This window comes from Drosophila mauritiana, chromosome 3R, assembly GCF_004382145.1.
Source record: "Drosophila mauritiana strain mau12 chromosome 3R, ASM438214v1, whole genome shotgun sequence".
Lineage (NCBI taxonomy): Eukaryota > Metazoa > Arthropoda > Insecta > Diptera > Drosophilidae > Drosophila > Drosophila mauritiana.
In genome coordinates, this window is record NC_046670.1 from 14,775,872 (window position 1) to 14,797,391 (window position 21,520).

The 21,520-nt window shown below is 40.8% G+C and overlaps 1 protein-coding gene across 3 annotated transcripts; it reads right to left on the reverse strand.

Moving 5' to 3' along the window:
• Positions 1-545: 545 nt before the first annotated feature.
• LOC117144925 lies at positions 546-17,293 on the reverse strand. Of its 3 annotated transcripts, XM_033310376.1 has the most exons (8): positions 16,464-17,293; positions 15,193-16,163; positions 3,895-4,826; positions 1,762-1,999; positions 1,447-1,661; positions 1,262-1,367; positions 920-1,117; positions 546-849 (listed from the first exon to the last, which is right to left on the reverse strand). In XM_033310376.1, the coding sequence occupies exons 2-7, from the start codon at positions 15,530-15,532 to the stop codon at positions 966-968; spliced, it is 1,983 nt and encodes a 660-aa protein (XP_033166267.1). In that variant the 5' UTR covers positions 15,533-16,163; positions 16,464-17,293; the 3' UTR covers positions 546-849; positions 920-965. The 3 variants fall into 3 exon arrangements, with proteins under 3 accessions (XP_033166267.1, XP_033166268.1, XP_033166269.1); XM_033310377.1 differs by lacking the exon at positions 16,464-17,293 and having other exon boundaries at positions 546-865; positions 15,193-16,239; XM_033310378.1 differs by lacking the exons at positions 15,193-16,163; positions 16,464-17,293 and adding an exon at positions 13,619-14,229.
• Positions 17,294-21,520: the final 4,227 nt, after the last annotated feature.

Genomic DNA, 21,520 nt, shown 5'->3' on the forward strand with positions numbered 1-21,520 from the left:
GGGGTCAGCAGAAAATGGGTTGTGGTTGGAGTTACTTAGGGTTTCTTTTCGGCTTAATGTTGTCAAATACTTACAGCTTATAAGAACTAAAGCAATATCAACTCATTTAATGTGTTTTTTTTTTTTTGTTTGGGCCTTCCAGAAATTTAAAATATGAAAATAACCCAAAAACAAAGAAAAAAACCTTCATAATACAAAACTGTATCTCCCTCTATTTTTTGCAAAATAAATCTCGCATTAAATCTTATTTACGCCAGCTGAAGATAAAACGCAAATGATTCTGAATGCCCACCCACCAAATTAATTTGGTTAGCACCAGCAAAATAACTCATTCGATGCATTTGCGCATTTAGCAGCGCAAGCAGATTTATAGCACCGAATTGTATTTAAATGAAACTTTTTCCATTTTAATCAATAGCTCGCCAGAGAATACTAATACAGCCAATCAATTAGTTAAGCCTGATAATATTCATAAATGGTTTACCATTCGGATGAACCAAAAACCGAAAGAGAACACAGATTTAAATAAAGTTTCACATGATTTATTGAATGCCTGTTATTTATGATGGATTTTTATGATTCAGTTTTATTATTTTCATTTAATAATATTTCTCTCCGACAATAATCTAATTATTGATTCGATTTCACAACTTGAAATGGGGTCTGCTTAAATTGAATTTTACATTAGATTGAATGCAGTATGGTACGGGGATAATGTGAGACACGCAGACATGAGAGTTATGGCAACGTTTAACCTAATTACAGAACCGTCAATTCAGTTTCGACAGGACTCCAGCTCCTGCTCCTGCTCTGCTCCGTCTCCACCTTCTGCCCCTGTTGTCATCTCCGCTATTTACAAGGCCGCCTTTAATTAATCTCTAACCTAAATTACGTAACTGCAGATGGCGCAAAAGCTTACAAATAATTGGAAGTCGGACGCCACGACCAGGCGTTCAATAGGCGAGTCACGTCTGGGTCGGTGGTGTGTGCATCGCTCCCTGCATCGCCCATAGGAGTCCAAGGATTCCCAGGAGTCCCAGCGTCGAATGGCACGTGCTCCTCCCGCCTTTCGTCGTCCTTGCCGCCGTTGACATGATGGCCGATGCGGAATATTCACCTGTTGGCCATCGCAATTCGTCGCGGTGGCGACAGTTGCGATTAATATGAATCATTCATTTTGCCACACATTCAGGTAGAGGATAGGATGGAATAGGATAGGATATGATGGGTCCTATCCACATCCCGGAGGCTGTTAACTTACCGCTTAGCACGTGCAGGTCCACGGACACGGAGACGCTGTTCGACGGCTGGCACGTATAATTGCCGGAATCCTCCTTCCGCACGAGCGGTATAATTAATGAGCCGATCTGCAATAAATGTTTATGTTCAGTGACACTCAACTAGTTCATCATTAACCGTCGCTCCGCTCGTAAACACCCAACTAACCGTGTTCTGATTATCGCCCACGGTTCCAAATATATTCCGATCTAGCTGCGTGTACCAGCCAGTTCGCTCGTCACTATCGCTAATCTTCTTCTGGCCCCGGAACCAGATAATGTACTTGGGCGGATCCAAGGTGCCCCGTACGATGCAGTGCAGCGCCACCTTGCTGCCCGCCTTCACGAAGCGGCTCTGATCTCCAATCAGCTCAGTCTTGGGTTCTGTAAATAAAAAAAAAAAACAATTAAATCTGTTTCAATGACATAAATGATATTTAACTTGCAAGGGAGCTAAAAATATTATATATTCACAAACACTCACTGACTATCTGCAGGTTGACTTTGGCACTCAGCTTTGGCTCCGTTGCCATCTGACACTCGTACCATCCGGCATCGCTTGGCTCCACGTACTTGATCTGCAGGGACCAGGTGTAGTCATGATCCTCCTGATATATCGATTGGAATCGCTCGTCCGCTATAAAGGTGGTCTCGTCCACGCTGATAATGTGGTTATCGCGCATGCGCACCCATGAAACGGGCTTATCCGACAATCGATGTATCTGAAAATTGCAGTATATTGTTACGGGGAGAGTTAATATAAATTCTAAAGGGAATAATTCAGGAACCGCTTTCTAGTCATCTTAAATATGAGATACTATCTAATTTAATATACTATGAATTTAAATAGCTATATCAGTGATTAATTAACCTCAGATTCGAGGTGCCCTTTCTCCGAAAACCAGTCAATTATTCAGGCATCAAAGCTCAAGGCAGCCAGCATTTACATAACTATTATTATGTTAATCGCTGCCAATCTGCCGCTAATGAGCTTTCACATTACCCGGATTGCATTCGATGTTGACTAATCCATACATGAATAATTACCCCGGCCCGGCAAACTAATCCGGCCACGTTTGCCTGTCGTTTCTGTGTTAAGTTTCACAAAAAAGGAAGAGCAAAAAATCTGATGGCTCAAACGACGTCAGCGGACGTTGAATCTGAGATCCAAGTGAATGTCTGGGGCCCGGAAATGGAAATGAGGTCGGATCTGAAGGCGGATTCTGGGAATGGGTGTGCGCATCTTTGGGCTAAAATATTCTCACAGTTGGCGCTTTGCTTTGGCCCTATTTTCGCAGGGCTCCTGTTTTAGTCCTGATTCTGGCTTCGCTTGTGGTCCGGCTCAGATCAGCATAATTTCATTTGCATATCAACAATTCATTCTGTTTACGTTTATTTTTTATGACGTACACAAGCGCCCAGACTCGGGCTTCTATTTGCCATTTACAATTCCGCACAATTTATAAATATATATATATATTCACTTCTTTTAGCCCAGCCTCCTTTCAGAACCTGTTCTTTGGGCTTTGTTAAATTCCATTCACCAGATACCACCAGATGTATATATATATATTTATATATAGGGGGGAAAGAAAACACCTACGAACGCATGTAAATTTGATGTCTGTTGTAGCCGTATGGAAAATACACTGTGCAATATGTATGCATGCAAATAAGTGTTTCGCTTCCTTCTATCCAGCTGTATCTGTATGTGCAAATGTATCTGTATCTGTATCTGCGGATGTGTGAAAGCGTGTCTGTGTGCAATATGTAAATGCTAGTTTTATCTCCGGTCCGTTGAAATTAAAAAGGAATTCTGAAGCAGATGGGGGGGCACAGCCAGTCAGTCTGTCGCTGGCCTGTCTTCGTTTGGTTTAAGTTTCGAGGAATTCGTAAGTCAGTCAGGGTCGTTTGCCTTGAGTGGTTAAAGTCTTAATGCTGGAATTAAATCCTTGGTGACGTGTGTGGTCCTAAGGTTTAGCTAATTTCTTAAACTCAGCTGGCGGAAATTTCATCTCTGTATTACGTTGTTGCCCACATTTTAAATTGGCTAAATCTTTGTAAGTATTTGGTTAGAAATAGACAGACTTCAGATATATATATAGATATTAGATATACAGATATTTTTCAGTTACCTTTAATGTATGTTTATTCTCTTTTTTTGTAAAGCTTCCTTAATGGGATAAACCTATAAGCCGCTTAACTGGCTGACAGCTATTTATAACACGTGACATTTAATTCAAATATAATATTCGCAATTAAACGTAATCTCGTAATAAAACCCTTTTTTCCCCAGCGAACCTTTAAGGCTTAACCGACTTACGTCACACGATGTTCCGCGACCTACAGGCAAACAAGTCCAACGGATTGTGCTAGACACAACAAAACAGTGCACTGAAGAAAAGATTTCTTTAAAGAGCACTCATTTTAAATAGGAAAATTAATTAATTAATTTTAAAGCTATTTTTGTTACTCGAAACTATATACCCAAATCGGAAAACTAAATTTATAACCTTGATATACCCGCGCAGTAAGGAAGTTCTAAAGGTAAATATTATTTAACTTTCGTAGCACACTTATTTGGACTAGGCCCTTTTCGAGTGCACATCTCACTCACCTGGCACGGCATGTAGGCGTGGTTTCCCATCTGGGCGGTGATGTTTAGCACGGGCATTGTCAGGTTGCGCCGCACCGCCGACCCCGCCCCCTCGCCGCCATCGCGGTGGGCGGCCAGGTAGGAGTGCTGCTCATTAAACATTTGACGGCGCTGCTCCTCCGGCGACATTGTCACCGCTTCCGAGGATGTTTTGGCGGCCGCTGCCTGGGCTGCCGCCAACTTGGCCGCTTCGGCTGCATCAGCAGCGGCGCGGTAAGCTGGCAAATCCGCGGCCGCGAAAACGGGAAATGGCGGCAGGAAGGTCGGAATGGAGAAGCCCTTGGTCAATGAATCAGCGACACCCGGATGCACCGCATTCGCCATCTTTCCACTTCTCCCCTCTACGCGCTCAATGGAGTTGTGCACATCCGTTTCCGTTGATGCTGGATAAATTGTTGATATGAGCATCTCTGCTGCGGTCTCTGTTGCTGCTGCTGCTGCTGCTGATGCTGATGCTATTGCTGCTGATGTTGCTGCTGCGGCTTGTGTCGCTGCTGATGCTGTCTGCGCTTCTGTTTGCCGTACTGTGGCCTGAGTAGTTAGCCCAATTTGTGCTGACTGGCTGGTTGCTATCGCCTCCCCTGCTCCATCTGCTGATGACATGTCCCGGGCTACGGCCGTGGAGCTCCATGAGCTGGTTGCCTCTGTCGGTGGTGCTGTTTCTGCTTTTTCTGCCGTATCTACTGCCTCTGAGGCTGCTGTGGCTGGCTTTTTTGCTGTCGCTAAGTTGCTGGCTGTCGTAATTAGATCGTTTTGTGTTGTCATTGGACTATCTGGCAGAGTGGATCTTGTGGCCGTCGTAAGCTGTCCCTCAGTGCTTTTCCCTCCCCGTGTTAAATCCACTGGATCTGGAGCACTTGCTCCCAGTTCCGGATTGCTGCAGGTGACTACTTCTGTGGAAGAGAAATAAAGCTGAGCACGTTAGTAAACAGCAAGCTTGGGCAAAGGAACTGCTAATTAGAGTGGTTTGTACTTAAAGTTTGTAATATCCAGAAATGGAATAATAATATAACATCAAAGAACACAAGACTCAATTTAATTTGATATTTATATGAAAATATGTAAAGAACAAGAAATGAGTAAATTAAATTTAAAGTCAGAAGTGTACATTAAAATTCGGCTTTTTGTAAGAAGGAAGACTGTGGCCGCATGTGGATACCCAAATTTGTTTTCTTAATTCGTTTGCACGCTTTTGCCTGATATTATGATAATAACAAATATCAAGGATATGCGTACGTTCGCTTGACACGCATTAAGTCCTAAATAAATATATGTTATAAATGTATTGCGGCGAACATCAAAGCGCTGGGAAATTAAGAAAAATTATTGCAATCGGCTTATGCAAGGTGAATGAATTGAAATTCCGGTAAAACAAATGTGATGCCCCACTCTTTGGATGTGGAAACGATGCCACCCACACTCACACTTCCTGCGGCACATGTACATATTTCGTTTCAGTTAATTTTCAATTACGCTTTTATGCTAATTAAAATCATAAAAATTTGCCGCTTAATGTCACCGCCTGTGGTGGCTTTTATTTCATTTGGCTCTCTGTTTCCTTTTAGCTTTTAATTTTTTTTTACTTTTTTCCACACATTTTTGCTGCTAAAAGTTGTTTGTTTTTGTAGCTTTGGCTGCCTTTTCCTTTTGCCACTGCCGGTCTCTGTTTCCCTTTTAAACTTTTCCTTTTTATGTTTTCGACTTTGTGCCCTAGAGGAAAATTAAGCATAAAAAATAAATGGTAACTTTAGCAACATAATCATTTCATATACACGTGCATCAAACGTCCTTGGCAGAAGTAACTCAAAGCAACACACCTTTACTTCTGCGCCAGCTAACCAAGTGGCTCTGTTTAATCAAATAAAATGCAACCAAGTTGCAAAAAGTGCTTATGTAAATATTTAGCATTTGCAGAGTCCTGCATTTAATTTGCAAAAAGAATTTGTTCCATTTGCCGCAACTATCGCGAGAATGTTTACTCAGTTGATGGCAAAAACTAAAATCATTGTTGCTCTGTACAAGTGATGTAAAGCCCCATCAATTGGAGCAAAACTTTATTAAAAGATTACAAAGCTAATAACTTAGGGCAATAAATTCCCAACAAAAGGAAAAAAAAGAGCAGCTCTTCGACTAGGCGAAGGCAACACCACCATTGATTAGCTCAACACAACCACTCAAATAAAGTTATTTTAAGCAACTTTCTACCCCAACACGCTGGCAAGGACATGTTGCCCCAGGACACTCATCCACTAAATTGGGAGGCAGGGAGCAAGTAGGATGAAGTGCAGTTTGAACTTGCCACTCCAAGTCATGGAAAAATAAACTTTTGGCAAAAATCGCAAAAACGGTGAACACAAAAATTTACATGTCCATCTGTTTGATTTCAATATAGCTTCTACACTTAGTTTCATGCTTTAAAAGTTTATTAGTATGCAAGCAACTTTGGAGAAATGCCGTCAATTGGAAATTTACCTTGGTAATAATATCGGAGTCACAAAATAAATCAGCATTATTTTTCCTGTCGTATCCCATAAAATCGGAAATATTCGTGAGAGGAAAACGAACTCATTTGCGGTGAACCAACCAACCACCAATGGCAGCCAGTTCAATGGCCAACAAAGGTGGGCCGAGATGAAAGGACTGGGAGTTGGTACTGTTTTCCAGGGCTAAGATATCAGTGGTTTGATAAAATAGAATTTGCATTTTTAAATTATTTCATTTCACGTGCTTGTCAGAGCCTTGATTTAGGTTGAGCAAGAAATTTCAGCCGCTCTCGTTACCTTTCGGCTACCCTGATATTCTACGTGTCTGGTTGCACACAAAAAAAGACAAAAAAAAAACAGAGAAGAAAGCCAAAAAAAGTGGAAGTAAAAGTGAAAAAAAGGGAGTCCACAAGGCAACCGCATAAATTTCCCCACGAAATCATTTCGAACGAATGCGTGTGATTTGGCTGTGTTGATAAGGTCAACCCTGGCCCAAATCCTGGCCCACGAAAAGGTTGCAAGCGAATTTTGGTTAAAATGCAAATTGAAAATTTCACTGCCAGAAAAATAGTAAATTTAAAATCCACTCCAGAGTGGCATACTTTTTCCCCATCTAGTTTGTGTCCGTTTTACTTGGTGTGTCAAGATGGAATATCCCAAAGGGTTTGGAAAAAAGTAAAGCCGGCACGGGTTGCTCAAGGCAGAGTTTGCATTTTCAATTAAAACCGATTTAGCCTGCAATCAAATCGGTTTTGATTTCCCTCAAAGGAATTTGCTTAGTCAAACACAAAAGAGGGAATTTATTTTTGTGGTGCATTGGGTATTTGTAAGTCCTTGTAAAGGGGAGAGAGAGTGCAAAAAAAAAAAAAATAGGAACTATTCCCCCAAAGCCGATTAATTTACTGGGTTTTTGCCGTGTCCTCGGTTTGTTTGGTTTTGCCAGGGAAAAGCGCCTAGTCTCGGCCAAAAGTGTGATCTGGCCATTTATAGCACTTGACGACAGTCAGTCACACATACGAGGCAAAAAGAGTGAAACGTGCAATAACACTCAAATTGTTTTCTTGTTTTCCTCAACCAGAATTGGCCGCTTCCAGGGACAGTGGCCCAAATCCGTACCCCCAAAAGCGTACCATAGCTTGTGTGGGCCCAAAGGGACTTGGAGTACATATTTAAGCCGGCTTGGACTGGAACGCCAACGGAATAGTAATGCTCACAAATTAGGCTAGTGGCCAGCCAAAAATTACTGAAATTGGCATTTACTCTACCGGTGGCAGACACAAATGGGCAACAAGCATGCTCACCATGCGCAGTAGGTATGTAAATTCTGGAATTGGTTTAGGCCACTACAAAATGAACAACCATTTTGGACATTAGGCAAAAGCTCATCAGCTTCCCGAATGTCATCAGAAATGGCGATAGCCGATGACAATGGGTTTACTAAACAACAAAAACTAGGCGCAAATGATGTGGAAACTCTTAAAATTAATAAATATTTGTGGAAACAGATCTAACATGGCTAATAATAGCAGCCTTAGTATGTTCCATTCACAATCGATATCATCCATTTAGCCAACTAGAAACACACGTATTTGATGTTTCTGTTTTGAACAACTCAATTAATCCTAGCCAAAGCCAATACCTATTCTTGGGCACCTGTATTCAAATGTCATCAAATAATTAAAAGTATAGTGATTATTTCGAGCTGAGCCTGAGGCGTGTGTGCATAGCTTTCTCCCACAAAAGCCATTCGAACAACGTTTCCATTTTAATGGCCTCAAAAGTGAGTAAGCCCTCCCACTGTGCCATGTGCCAGGTTTCACTTTGTATGCTGCAGCCCTGGTCGGCCAATGACGCAGTCACCTGGAGGATGACGGACTGGGATTGGGCAGGGGCAGGGATTCTGTCCAGACTGGCCCATATGGTGTACTCGTTCTGCCACTGTGACCCCTTAGTTAATATTTCATGGATTTTGCCTTTTATGCTGCAGGCTAAAGAGAAAGATAGAGGATGATAAAGGAAGCGCATAAAAAATGATTAGATTTTGTTGGAAGCACATTTCTTTTTTTTGCCTTCAGTATCGATTAACTTGCAAGGGGAGAAAAACTGAAATTTAATTAGTCTTAAAATATTTATTGCGAAAAAAGAGCTTGAAAGTTGTTTCCATTACTTTATGGCCCAGCGACTTCTTAATTAGAAAAAAGTTATTGGACGTCAGCAAATATTTGCGAAAAAAAGAGCCAAAAATAAAACTAATGGTTATAAATTATATAAACATAATAATCTTGGAAGAAATATTATCTTTATATTGACACGAATTTCCATATTCGGTCTTTATAGTACCACAAGTGCTTGCAACCTCTTTGGTTCCTATTTTATAATTCAAGGCACTCAACTTTTCGTCTCGCCAAAGGTCAAGAGGTCTTAATCTGCGCAATTTTCGTGGCACGTGCATCATTAGCGTGGCATCAGGACACTCAGGATGCTCGGAAAATTCGCATCAGCTGCGGATCTTCATTTTTCATGTAATTATAAAAAATATGCGTGGGCCCGCGAGCCGAAAACACACGCAGTAATTACATGTCCAATAAAAAGTCATGGTTGTTTGGAAGGACAAAATGGCGGCGGCCGTAATTAAAACGCCAGGCGCTTGTGGCCGAAAGAAGACGGAGAGCCACTTGACTCTTGGCCATCTGAAGCTCATCCGCACCTGTAACGCCATCCGCATCCTGCCCGCATCCGCCAACGCTGGTGTTTATGAGGAAAAGCCAGCAAGCGGAGCAGCAGAGCAGCGGAGCAAACAGGAGCCGCCGACACACATTCTCGCATAAACCAGAAAACTTTTCACCGGGGAGCACTTTGGATTATAGCCGCCTCGAGTGCACATAAAACACGAGCCCGAGGACTCAGATTGCTGCATCTATCTAACTCATGAGTAACTTCGGTGTGGGTAGGGATTCTTGTCCTGGGCATGGGCATGGGCATGGGCCTGGTCCTGATAGTTGTGTCGCCAGATTTGTGTTGCTCCAGCTGCGGGCTGGCAATCTTAATGAGTCCCCTTTGGGGGCCGCCAAGCAATTAAAGTTCAAATGAGCCAAATTACAAGATGGGAGTCACATCAAATGTTGGGCCTTGGGGATGTATATATTTATACGGAAAACAACTTCCAAGGAGAGGGTGAAAAAATAGGAAATCGCGCACCACTTCAAAGGAGATCACATTAAGCTAAATTCAAGTTTCGAAATGACTAATTGGATAACTTTGACTTTAGCTCAAGAAACTTCTATGCCGCCTGTTACCCAATCAATTATTTATTTTAATTTTTTCAATAGATCTTATATCAATATTGCAGCCACTAAAGCAGCCAGAGCATGTGTACAGCATGCACCATATTTACAAAGGCGCAATGGTCAAAAGGTTGACATAATTAATTACAGATACTCTTAAAAAAACTGCATTTGGCATTCACTTTGTCGCTGGGCTCTAGTAAAATATATATATAAATAAAAGGAAAACGTAGCGTCAGCCTGGCCATTAACAACTTTACTTTAGCGAAAGGCTAACAACACGCAACGCGCACCCGGCAACGTGCCACATACAACAGTGCGTATACGCAACACTGGGCAATGCTCCAATTTCAATTTACTGCGAAACAGAAACTGAAATGAACCTCAAAGGAAAGACAACGGGCAGGAGAGCCGCTGCTTTCTTTGCTGTCTTACTTTTTGGTCCGTTTGTTGGGAACACGTAGACCGGCGAACACGATGCCATAAAAATAAATTGAGCCAGGACAGGGCACACAGTCAACGAGAAAACTGGGTGTGCCGACAAAGAGACAGAGACGCGGCAGAGACCGGGGGTATCTGGAAAAGGACATATTGAACACCCTAGAGCTGCAGAACCCCCTCGCTGTTCGGTTGTTGTATAATTTTCACAGTGACACCCAACATATGTTTCAGTTTTGAATGAATCCTCGGATAATGGTGGCACAGAGCAATTTCACACTAAACACAAACATTTCCCCCACCTTCCTGCCAGCGAAAGCCACTCGAATAACAGAATGCCATGGAATATGGCAGCTTTCACCCACTCAAAGCACCCACACTCATGCAAATGTATCTTTAATGCGTAGACAGCGTTTCTGTTTGCCGACACACACGCACAGATACTTTCCAGAAGATTTCATGCCTGCTATGTATGTGCTTGAGCTATTTATTTATTTATTTATATTGTGAGCATTGGCATTCGGTAATTGTTTATTGATCGATTTGATAAATGCCACTTTAAATACAATTCTCGACCCCTCGTTTGATTTTTTACTCAAATATTTATGGGAACACCAAGCACTTGTGATCAAATGTCATCGCAATATGCATAAAAATAAATAATTTATGATACAAACGGTTCAAGCTGATGAAGATGAATCAGTGGGGTTGTGGGTCTGTTAAGTGAGCTGTGGTGAATGGAAAAATCCTTTAGGGAAATTAAAAGCAAAAAAGTCGGATATCTCAGTTTGCTTGGCTTTTTGGCGGGTGAGGGATGAAGTTGAATAACAATGTGTTTTAAAAAAATACGTATGGGTGAGGGATGTTTTAAAGATTCCAAAATCTAATTTTGGGTGAATTTAACATGGATGAAGAGAGTTGCAGAGTTTACTGATACAAATAAGGAATAGTAGTTAATATTATATTATATATATTATATATTATTAGCTTAAATTAAAATGTTAAATAAATGTATATACAATTCTAGTTTCTAACATAATTTGCTTTCATTATAGGGATGGTTCATTCGGTTCTACACTTTGTGCTTTTGGCTTCAATAAATCAAGGAAAATAATTATGCGAAATCTCAACATCATACAAATATAAGACTCTTGCGTTATCTAGTTGATTTTTATGGCTTTCTTGGTAAATATTTAGCTCTAACTGTAGAAAAGAGGAGCTGGTGGGGGCGAAAAAGCTATAAATAAGTTGCCAAATGTTGACCAGAAATGAAATAATTTTTCAAAGAGCCTCCTGCCAGGATATGGTATGTATCCCCCCTCCATTCTGGAGACCCCATGCTGCGATCCATAAATTACCACAAAGAAGCCTCTTGGGCCCTTTGCTTTGTATATCCTTTTTTATTTCTTCGGCGGTTTGTCTTGTTCTTTTCACACTTCGGCAAGGAATAAAGACAAGGCTCGTTGACTGCCGCTGCACTTTGTCATTTGTGGGTCATTTCTCGCTAGGTCTTTGTCGCTCGTTCACTGCCCCGTTCAGCCCCTTTGTGCCCCTTTCCGGCTTAATCCCCTTTAACCTCGCCCCACTGCTATTCTCCGAGCAATTAAATGGCCCATATACACACACTTGTTGTTGTCTTTGATTGCCCAAAGCGTCGACGCAGCTGCAGCTGCCTCTGACCCCTGACCCTCTGAATAATTTAAGCTCACATTTTGCGAGCCAAAAGCGCATCAAGGCCATTCGGCTTACATTGTGAGCGTGATTGTGTGTCTGTGAACAGGAAATTGTTAGTTGCATGGCGAATGAGAAACAGTGGGCCGATTTGCGAACGGAAAACAACTGATTTTCTTTTTTGGGAAGTCAATTGTAAGTGGCAGAAGACTTGCATCATTTTTGTAAGCATAAAATATGTACAACTACTTTCAATTAATATTGCTTTGCAACACCGAAATAAGGAAAAAGTATTTTTAGAACACTTTTTTGCAAATAAAATGAAATTTTCAGTACTAGATTAAAACAGAATTTTCATTGTTTTAAACGCATACGAATACATCAACCAAATTGATTTTGCATATACAACAAGCAGAAATTTAAATGTAATTGTTTCAAGAACATGCCCACCTATATTTGTCAGAAATTTTACACAAATTATTCAGTGTTATTTACATTCCGAATAAGACATTTCAACCGAAGTGCACCTTAAAACATGCGAGTTTGTTGAAATTTCGCGATGTTCCCGGGCATCCAATAAGCCCATGTGGCATACATTGTTCCACCGTTGGACAATTTGTTGACCTGCGGCACTGTCATGTGCCTTGCCCAACTTTGCTTGTGTTACAATATTTTCCGTCATCACAGGACCTGCCGAGGCTGAGGTCAACTGGCAATGTGTGTGTGTGTGTCCTGCCGCCTAAGGGATGCTGCTGTTGCTGATGTTGTTGTTTGGGTCTCTCCGCAAACCCATTTATAATTTATGAAGGTAAGCAAACACTTTTGGCCCTCGCAACGACGACCGCACACATGACACTGCACGACAGGACTGGAGGACATGACATCACGACCCCATAGAGCAGCCTTAAAGGATTCTGGCCATTTGGCCAGGTGTAATAGTGAGAAGACGGGGGCGATCAGGAAGGAAAGGTCGGTCCAAGTCAACCTGTAGGCCGCTTTGATTCGAGGCCCAACGACTTTGCAGGCACATTCCCAAAATTAGCAGAGATCCAGGCACTGTGTAAGCAAACCAGAAAAAAAAACCATTCCACAATCCACAGAATCCCACCATTTTCAAAAAATCTGAACGGGGATTTCGAGAGAACAAAAGCCGGTAGGGTAGCAAGACCAACTTTGGCCGCATTATAATTTTGAATGTTTCGGAGCTCGGAGTTTGAGTTGGCTTGCATATGCTTTTGTTGGCCCATTCTGCATTTTGGCATAACGAGTTGCACTCACAACTTTCCAAAAGCGCATTTTGTTAAGAGTTGTAATAAAGGGACAGAGAGGCAGCTCAGTGGGGAAATCGTATAAGGGATTTAGAATGGGGTAAGTCAACACTGCTGTAAACGTGTTTATTAAACATTTTTTGGCAAGTTTTCAATTTCGTTAATATTTTTGTGGGGCTGCAAAGCCAAAGGAGCAACGTAGAACTATACGAAGGGGTATAGTTTATTGTTTTATTTTTGCCTCCATTATTGAGCAGTCGACAGAATGAGAAGCTGCTTTTGCTGATGGAGAGCAATGAGGTTAAGGACCTTACGAAACTATTTTTTTCACAGTTTGCGAAAACGGTCGTGGGCCATTTTGAAACTTTTTCACTTATAAGAGGTGCGCATATTTGTTTTAAAGTTTAAAAACGTGTTTTTATTTTAACATTTTTGTGGTAAAAAATAACATATTTTATATACATCCGATTTGGACCTGTAAACAGGATTCGTTGGTTTAAAATTAGCAAACCATTTAAGTATAATAATACTACAAATTTACCTTCTTTGACAGCTTGTACTGATATCGGTCGTTTTTCGCTTTTTTATACTGACGTTGAACTTCTGGATTTAACACTTCGGATTTAACACTGGAATTTTACATTTCCGTTTTCTACGTGACTTCTCTCGATTTACAATATTAAACACCATAGCCTCTTCTTCGTCGGAATATGTTAAAAGCTCAAAAGAATCGAGATCATTATTAAGCAACGTCTCATCCTGTCGGCTTTTTTTTATTCGATCTACAAGATTTTTTGAACATTTCCGCATTTTTGTTTTCTTTTTTACTGATTTCATCAGATAGAATCGGTGCCCACACTTCAGAATATGTCCTTTGTTTATGGCAAGTCGCATTGCAACATCTACGCCGCACTTTATATGCATTTTTGCAACTTTAAGTTTAAAGGCTACGTCTTCCAAAATTTCTCGGTAAGTCATTGGGCACTTCTTTTCTTTAAGAACTTCCATAATCAACGCACCAAATGGAGCACATGCCATTTTAAAAAAGGGTTTACAACGAATTTATATCAGTTGACTTTAACAAATTTTGTCTTTATATTCTGGTAAAGAAATAAATACTAATGGCATTGAAACAATTGCTTACTTGTGAAAGTTAGGCAGAATAAAATAAATTTCAAACAAGGCTAGATTGTAATACAAAATTAAATGCAGATTGCAAATTTAGAAACTGTTATGATCTTAAGCTCTCAATTTTTTCAAGTACATATATCTAGTTTGTATAAAAATGATACTATCGATATAATTTTCATATTTCTACTTCATCTTCAGGTGCTTACTACGGGTCAGAATAAATTATATTAAGTTATCTTAATTACGTGGGAAATTCGAATTAAATTATTTATTAAATGGAATTACCAGAAGAACCTCTATGCAAGGAATAGCTGCGCAATGCCGCAAAACTTTTTGTCATCTTTTATGGGCCATTGTTTTCCCATTTCGCTAGCCCCGTGGCTTCTTCTAATCTAATTTCGGCAAATCAAATGAAACAACGGGAAGCTCAGCCCCCAGCTTCATCCTCCGCAATTTCCAAGAACGACAATTGCCTTGTTTCCACTCCCCCTGCTGATCCAGAACTACTAAAACAATTTGCCAGCAGCTATTCCGCGTCTTGGGATCCGCTTACGAGGACAATTATCCATGTGTGTGTTGCCAAGTGCGCATAAGATTTTTCACCCGGTACACGAATAAATAAGGAAACGAGAAGTTGGAGATTCTTATCCTGTTAATCTGGCAGAAACAACAGGAGAGCATAATGCACTGAAAGGATGTCGCTGTATTCCTAGTTCTGCGAGGCATGATTTAAGGTTTAAATAAGATAATGCATTTAGGAAGAAAAGTCAAACTGCATTTTGCTTATTTGATACCGTTGTAAAGAGAGGGATATCTGGTTTAACACTAAGGAATATCAAATCCTAAAGGGTATCCCACCCGTTCATAGCACTCCATCCCAATTTTACTGTGTGTGTGCGACGTGAATGCGTTAAATTAAATCAAAAATGTATGAAAGTCACACGCACACGCAAGGAGTGAGGGAAACCCCCCAGCTGTACTTACGTATCCCAAAGCCGAGAGCTGGAAGGACCAAAAGGACGAAGCTGATGCGCAGCCAAGACGCTGGTGGGGATGTGTGGAAAAATCGGCGACACCACGGCGCTCCTACTCCTGCTCGTTCTACTCGTCCTGCCGCTGTCATCTCGGTTGTCAACGTGGCTAGCCGGGTCCTGGTTCTGCTGATTCCGGTTCTTCGACTGGTGCTGCTCCAGCTACTGCTGCTCTTCTGGCTCCAGTCCTGCGTGGCAGTCCCAGTGGCCCAGTTCCTGGCTGCAATGACACTTACAGCGCCTTTTGTGCGCTCATTGTCCGCCTGCCTCCAATTGGGACTCGTTTGCGGCATCGAATCTGGCTTCTCGTGCTCCTTGGGACCAAGACCAGGGCTAGGACCAGGACAGACAGGATCTGCTGATTGCACTGCGTCGTCTTGGCTGGCAAACTTTGTCGCATTCTCTGCTCCGTTCTCGAAATCCCAGCCGAAGTCTCAGATAAATAGGTTTATTGAATTAATACACTTGGGGCTGGCTTGGGTCCTGGCTTGCCTCCATTTGGGTTCTATCTAACCTCTATACTGTTTCATTTTATTTTATTTTATTTCATTTGATTTTATTTCTAGCTTTCGACAAAAAATTGCAACTCTTCTTTATGGGTCGGCCACAAGTTTTTCGATGCGTTTTCTCAAGCGATTTTCCTGCAAACCCATTGTTGGCTTACTCGGTCTCTGCACTCGTTTTGCACAATTTTTGTGTTGCTTGATTTATATATTTATTTAAGTGTTTTCGCCTTTGTTGAGTGGCAAACTTTTATTGGCGATGCAGTGGCACCAACATAGACAAATAAACTGGAATCGGAACTTGACTTTATTCCATGGTAATCCAATTTGTTTATTTAGCTTTTTGGTCTCTTCCAAAACTTATTTTGTTGAACAGCACAAATCCGTTTAATCCCTAATAAATACCTTTACCTAAAATGTTCTTTGCATACGATTTCATTGTGATTACAGAAGTGGTTTTGGAATACCATTTAATTGAGTTGTAAAAGCACAAGAAGAATTAAATTTAACCTTACCATTAAGAATGGTATTTTTAAAAAATTTAATCTGAGCAGAATTAACACTTCTGCATGGTAACAAAACTTTTTAAAACATATTTCTACATCTTGCACTTTTACTTCAACAGCTCAATCAATGAAAAAGTCAAGTGCTCGAACTTGCCAAGAAATATAAATCAACTTATTTCCACTTAAACTTTCATAATCGTTTTGCAATTAATTACATAGAATTTCCTTTTCCTTGGTTCCCGGCTCACTTTCTTAAAAGTTAATAACTTGCACGGCTTTCATGCAGAACTATCACACAATGTTCTCGATGACTAATGGGCAAAACTTTTCGCACAAAAAAAAAACCTTAAAAACTTCGACCATTTATAGTGTTTAACAAGTTTCACATTGCCTTTCGATGGGCTTTCTTTGAGTTTTAGGTCGGTGGTAAAAGGTAACAATGGCCATATGGCCGGGCTCTAAGCGAATTGTGTGCAGCTTCTTGGGTGGCTTATATTTAATGATTTAACACGTGAGAAAACATTTACACTTCAGTAACAATTTATCGCATAATCCGACTTGAGAATATTTTTTATTTCGCCCTCCGTGGCATTATTCTTGCTGCCCAAAATGATGCACAATAATCCCTTTTTTTTACGTTACGCGTCCTTGGAGAAATCCTCTGCTTTCTTCGGTCCTGTTTTTGCTCCTCGGCTTCGCAGTTCAGCGCGGCATTCTAATATCCATTTGCATAAGGCGGGAGCAAACAAATTTTAAAAGTGATTTCGGCAAAAGACACTCGACAGGCGGCACTGCAGGACACGGGACACAGGACATCCAAGAGGACATCAAGTGGTTTAACTTTGTCTTAATTCTTCTTTTCTTTCTTTGCCACTTTCCATTAACTTTTTTCTTCGTTTCTGTTGTCACATTTTGTTTTCCTGACTCCCACCTCTTCAGCACAAGTCCTTTTCAGATATAAACGCGTAAAATTGACTTCTGGTTGCGGTTTCGTTTGCGGTCTGGATTTCCTTCCACCATCCGAGTCACGTCCGCGCGAACCGGATTCAAATTTTCGACTGAGTCGCGTTCGAGCGATGCCATCCCACTTTCCATCGAGTTCTTAACATTCCGAGGCGGATAGTGCCGATTCCACAGCCATTCCGTCGAGCGTTCCCCATCGGATTCTCCTCCGTTTCATGTGGCATGCCGGTTCGTTTCCAACTTCCCCAGCTTTGTGCCGTTCACCTCCCTCGGGTTGCACAGAATTTTCGGAATCGAACCGTCGGGTTATTTGCCGGCTGTTTGTCCGCGCCTGCGCACTAGCAATGCTTTGGCAACAGAAGATTGAAGATTCATTTTTTATTCCGCGGATGCCATTTGTAGATGACCAACAAAACACTTGTTTCCGCCGGGCAAATGCCTATTTTAGTCGCACATGAATATCAATTGGTTCGCTCAACGCCACCAAAAATCGACCACGATGTGAAATATGAATTGACGCCTCTTAAAAATGGTATAAAGATTGATACATGTAGTATATAAATCTCATAGCTATTCAATTGAAAAATGAAAGAGTTTAAGAGTTAGCAGTTTGTAACCGACCTAAAATATAATATATATTTTATATATTTTTTATTCCCTCTTAAACCGAGTTTTAGCTTTATTTTGACATTAATCTAAGCTGAAATATACTCATCCGTTCTTCAGCACTTTCCTCTAAGGTTAAAGTCACGAGTCAACCAACAAATAATTGGAGTCGTGCAAATGGTGACCCCGTAAATCACGGTGGTGACCGCGCTGGCACTCGGTCACTAAATTAGCTCGGTGTCTGTTGAAAAATCATCGCCTTTAGTGGCCGGAATTTACTGCCCCGGCAAAGACATATCTGTGGTCTCGGCTATTGTGCGACAATATGCCATTATGTAGGAGGGAGTGGGCCAATATGCGCGGCTTGATGAACGACGGCCTAGGACTAAGTATAATCTGGTGTGCTTTGTTGTCAAAGAGCAAGTAACAAATAAATATTATTGAACTTTTAAGTCCCCAGGGGGCGGTGGCCTGCAGGCAATTGACGCCCCAGTGCGATAACAGAGCCAGCGGGCAGATAGGGTGCTGAATATCCTCACACAGGACCAACATAAATTCCTGCTCAGTTCAATTTATTGTGTATTGACACAGCTTACGGAGAAACAAATAAAAATGTTTTCGAAAGTGCGGGTGCGCTTGGTGCCAAAGTCCATCCCCCCCATCCTTCCCAGCGCTGCGTAGAGGACTCCTCGCAAAGGCTCCAGGAATGCGGACGAGTTCCCCTCGGCTACTTTCGCCGCCCTTCCATTGGTCCTCGAAGTCAGGGACCTCGTTGGCATCCATTGTTATTACCTCTTTGTTGTGTTTACACGCCATTTGTGGTATTTCACTCACTTCCACTTCCATGTGGCTCACCTCGTCTCGCCCGCAGCAAAAGATCCTGCGGCGGAAGGTGTCGGGCGGCATGCGGGCCAAAGGCTAAGGGCTGGCTGTCGTAAAAGTATATTTGAAATGCAAATGCCGGCGGGCCTTAAAATGCTCAACTTCTGGCTCACAAAATAATCAAAATATACTTTATGTCGCCTTTGAGCCAGTGAAAACAGTGAACAGTTGCGCCAGTTATCGCAGCCAAAAGCCAGGCAACAAAAACCAAAAGCTGCTAAAAGCCCATCAATCGAGTTGTGAAATAAAACAAAAGATTAAAATTGTAATATGCAGTAAAGCGACTGCATAGTACTCTTAAAAATATGTAATATTACACAAGCGATTTTCGGCACTCATCATTTTCCATTTCCATCCATTAAGAAACTGTATATCTTGTTTAAAACATAGATTCTTTCTACGGTTTCTTTCTTATAACAAAATATTTTATATTTTGGACCCTTAAACTATAATTCATTGTTTAACAAGGTTAAATATATCAAAAACTTAAAACAAATATTAATTATTCAGTACATTTTTGATGGTCTGTGGGAATTGCTCTTCCCAAACAGAAAACTTTTCCTTTATCACAATCTGCTGGCTTTGTATTAGCTAAACATTGCGCAGCTGTTAATTTTAGCACTTTTTACAAAGGTCGTAAATAAATTAATATGTTTTGTTGAAGGCAATCGCATCTGGGCGTAGAACTAAATTTAAACAAACATCATTTCTCTTGGGGCAGGAACTTGAACTCAAAAATTGGTTTGCTCATTTTGGGTAGTGAATCTCGAGTCGCACACTTGTCAATATATTTCAATATCTACATTATGATTGCTTTTCTCAATTTTTTCAGCTTTCTTCAGACTTCAATTTTCCCTGCGAATGCATATAAATATATATTTTCCTTTGTCCACATCCTTGTTCGTTTTGGAAGGGTGCCGAAACTCTGCTCTCTCCGAATATGCGAATTTTCGATGACATGCTAGACAAATTTCTGATAGACGTACAAGGGAACATACACGCATACACATATGGGAAAATCTGGTTTGATTTTATTCTGCCAGTACAAGGGAAAATGCATCTACGATATTAAATATTTGTCAAGGAAAACTATTGAAGAGCCAAGGAGATGGTCTGGAAAATACCAATATGAATAATGTTGTGACAATTTATTAGCAATTTATGCACTTAGGCCAAACAAGTTAAACTCGCAGCGTGTCCTATTAACAGGAAACCAAACGATAATGCAAACTATAATTTTGTTATTATTGAAACGGATGTGACAGCCTGAGGCTCGCAAGTGTTAACTCTGTTAGAAAATGTCATGTAAATTTCGATTTTAAAGAATTGAATGACAAAACAGCAATGGAAGACAAATAAAACCAATATTCGGAAATAGATAAACATCAACTGCAACCTAGAGAACCAAAGTTCAGCCTGCACCTGCGGTTTGAGCCAGTTGAGCCGTGTTTATTGTCAGAGGGAACCAGTAAAAGTTCGAGAATCAATGGGGTTTGAGTGCAACCAGCAACTCACAATCTACCGCACTTGATTTCAGTGTTCGGGCAATCGAGCCAAACGCACTTTAAGCTTCACGCTTTTCATTTCAAATGCCATAGAGAAAGGAAACCCATAGAAATCGAAGCGAAAGTAAATTGCACTTAATCGAATACTATGTAAATGAACTGCAGATGGAATCGATTGCAAGCCGAATAGTCGATCTCGAGATACCGTGTACTAAGTTATAATTCTCTATAGTCTTTAATTAATTTTGCTCGGAATAAGTGAGTAACTTTTTTTATTCCTCAACAACCTCAAAATCCACACTTCTTTCTGTAAGCAATTAGTTTTTTTCCCTGATTTCAGTCAACTTTTAGTTGACTAAGTTAAAAATGATAGATAAAACGTGTGCGTGGGTTTTCGAGTTCATTAAGGTTGATTGTAACCGCTGTAACCCACTTTTAGCACCAACAACATTCGCGCTACTAACGCTCTTTGTTGCATTTCTTTTTTTTTTTCCTATTCAGGCGGTCACCCTTTGCCCTGCGCGTCGTTATCCTTTTGTGGTGAATCAGGATTAACGGTAAATATAATTACTGCACCCTTTGTCCTGGGACGGGAAAAGGTGAAGGAGACACTGGCGAAAGCGACGTGACGTTAATGACATTGTTGGCTGGGGTCGCAAACACCCACTGGATGCGAACCCTTGGCTAATTTGTTCTATGTTCGACTTGCGTCTAATTAATGAAGATTGTCTCGCATAATCGTAACGCTTTAATTTATATTAATTGTTGTGGGCTTGCCAGACCTCTTAAGTGGTAAGCTGGGCATTTTTCTTACACAACACACCCTAAGTGGGAATTTTAGGATACTTAGTCCCTCATTTTTAGTAATTGGTCCTTTAATTGTTTATGTAAACTTCTTTTTTGGTAAGTAATTAACTTTGCAACAGTAGGTAATGCAGTCTAGAAATTTTAAGTCTACAATTTCAATCTTTAATTGCTAATACTTAAGCATTAATTACATCCATTACTATTAAATTAAGGGATTCTGTTATAAAAAATGATGTCTTATAAAATGTTCATTACAGCGTTAAACTGATCGTAATATATTTACCCGACTTTACTCATCAGTGCTTAATGTTCGTCACTCATGGGAAATTCCCCCGTGAGCTTGTTAGTCTCATGCGAAATTATAGGTTTACCTGCAGCGATAGTTCAATTAGCTTTAGCTTTTCCAGCTTTAGCTTTTTCCCAAGACCCCCAGTAGTTGGCAACGCGGGTTGGCAACACCAATTAACATTTATCAGTTGGTAAGAAGAGTGCAAAGCTCTCTTCTCGCG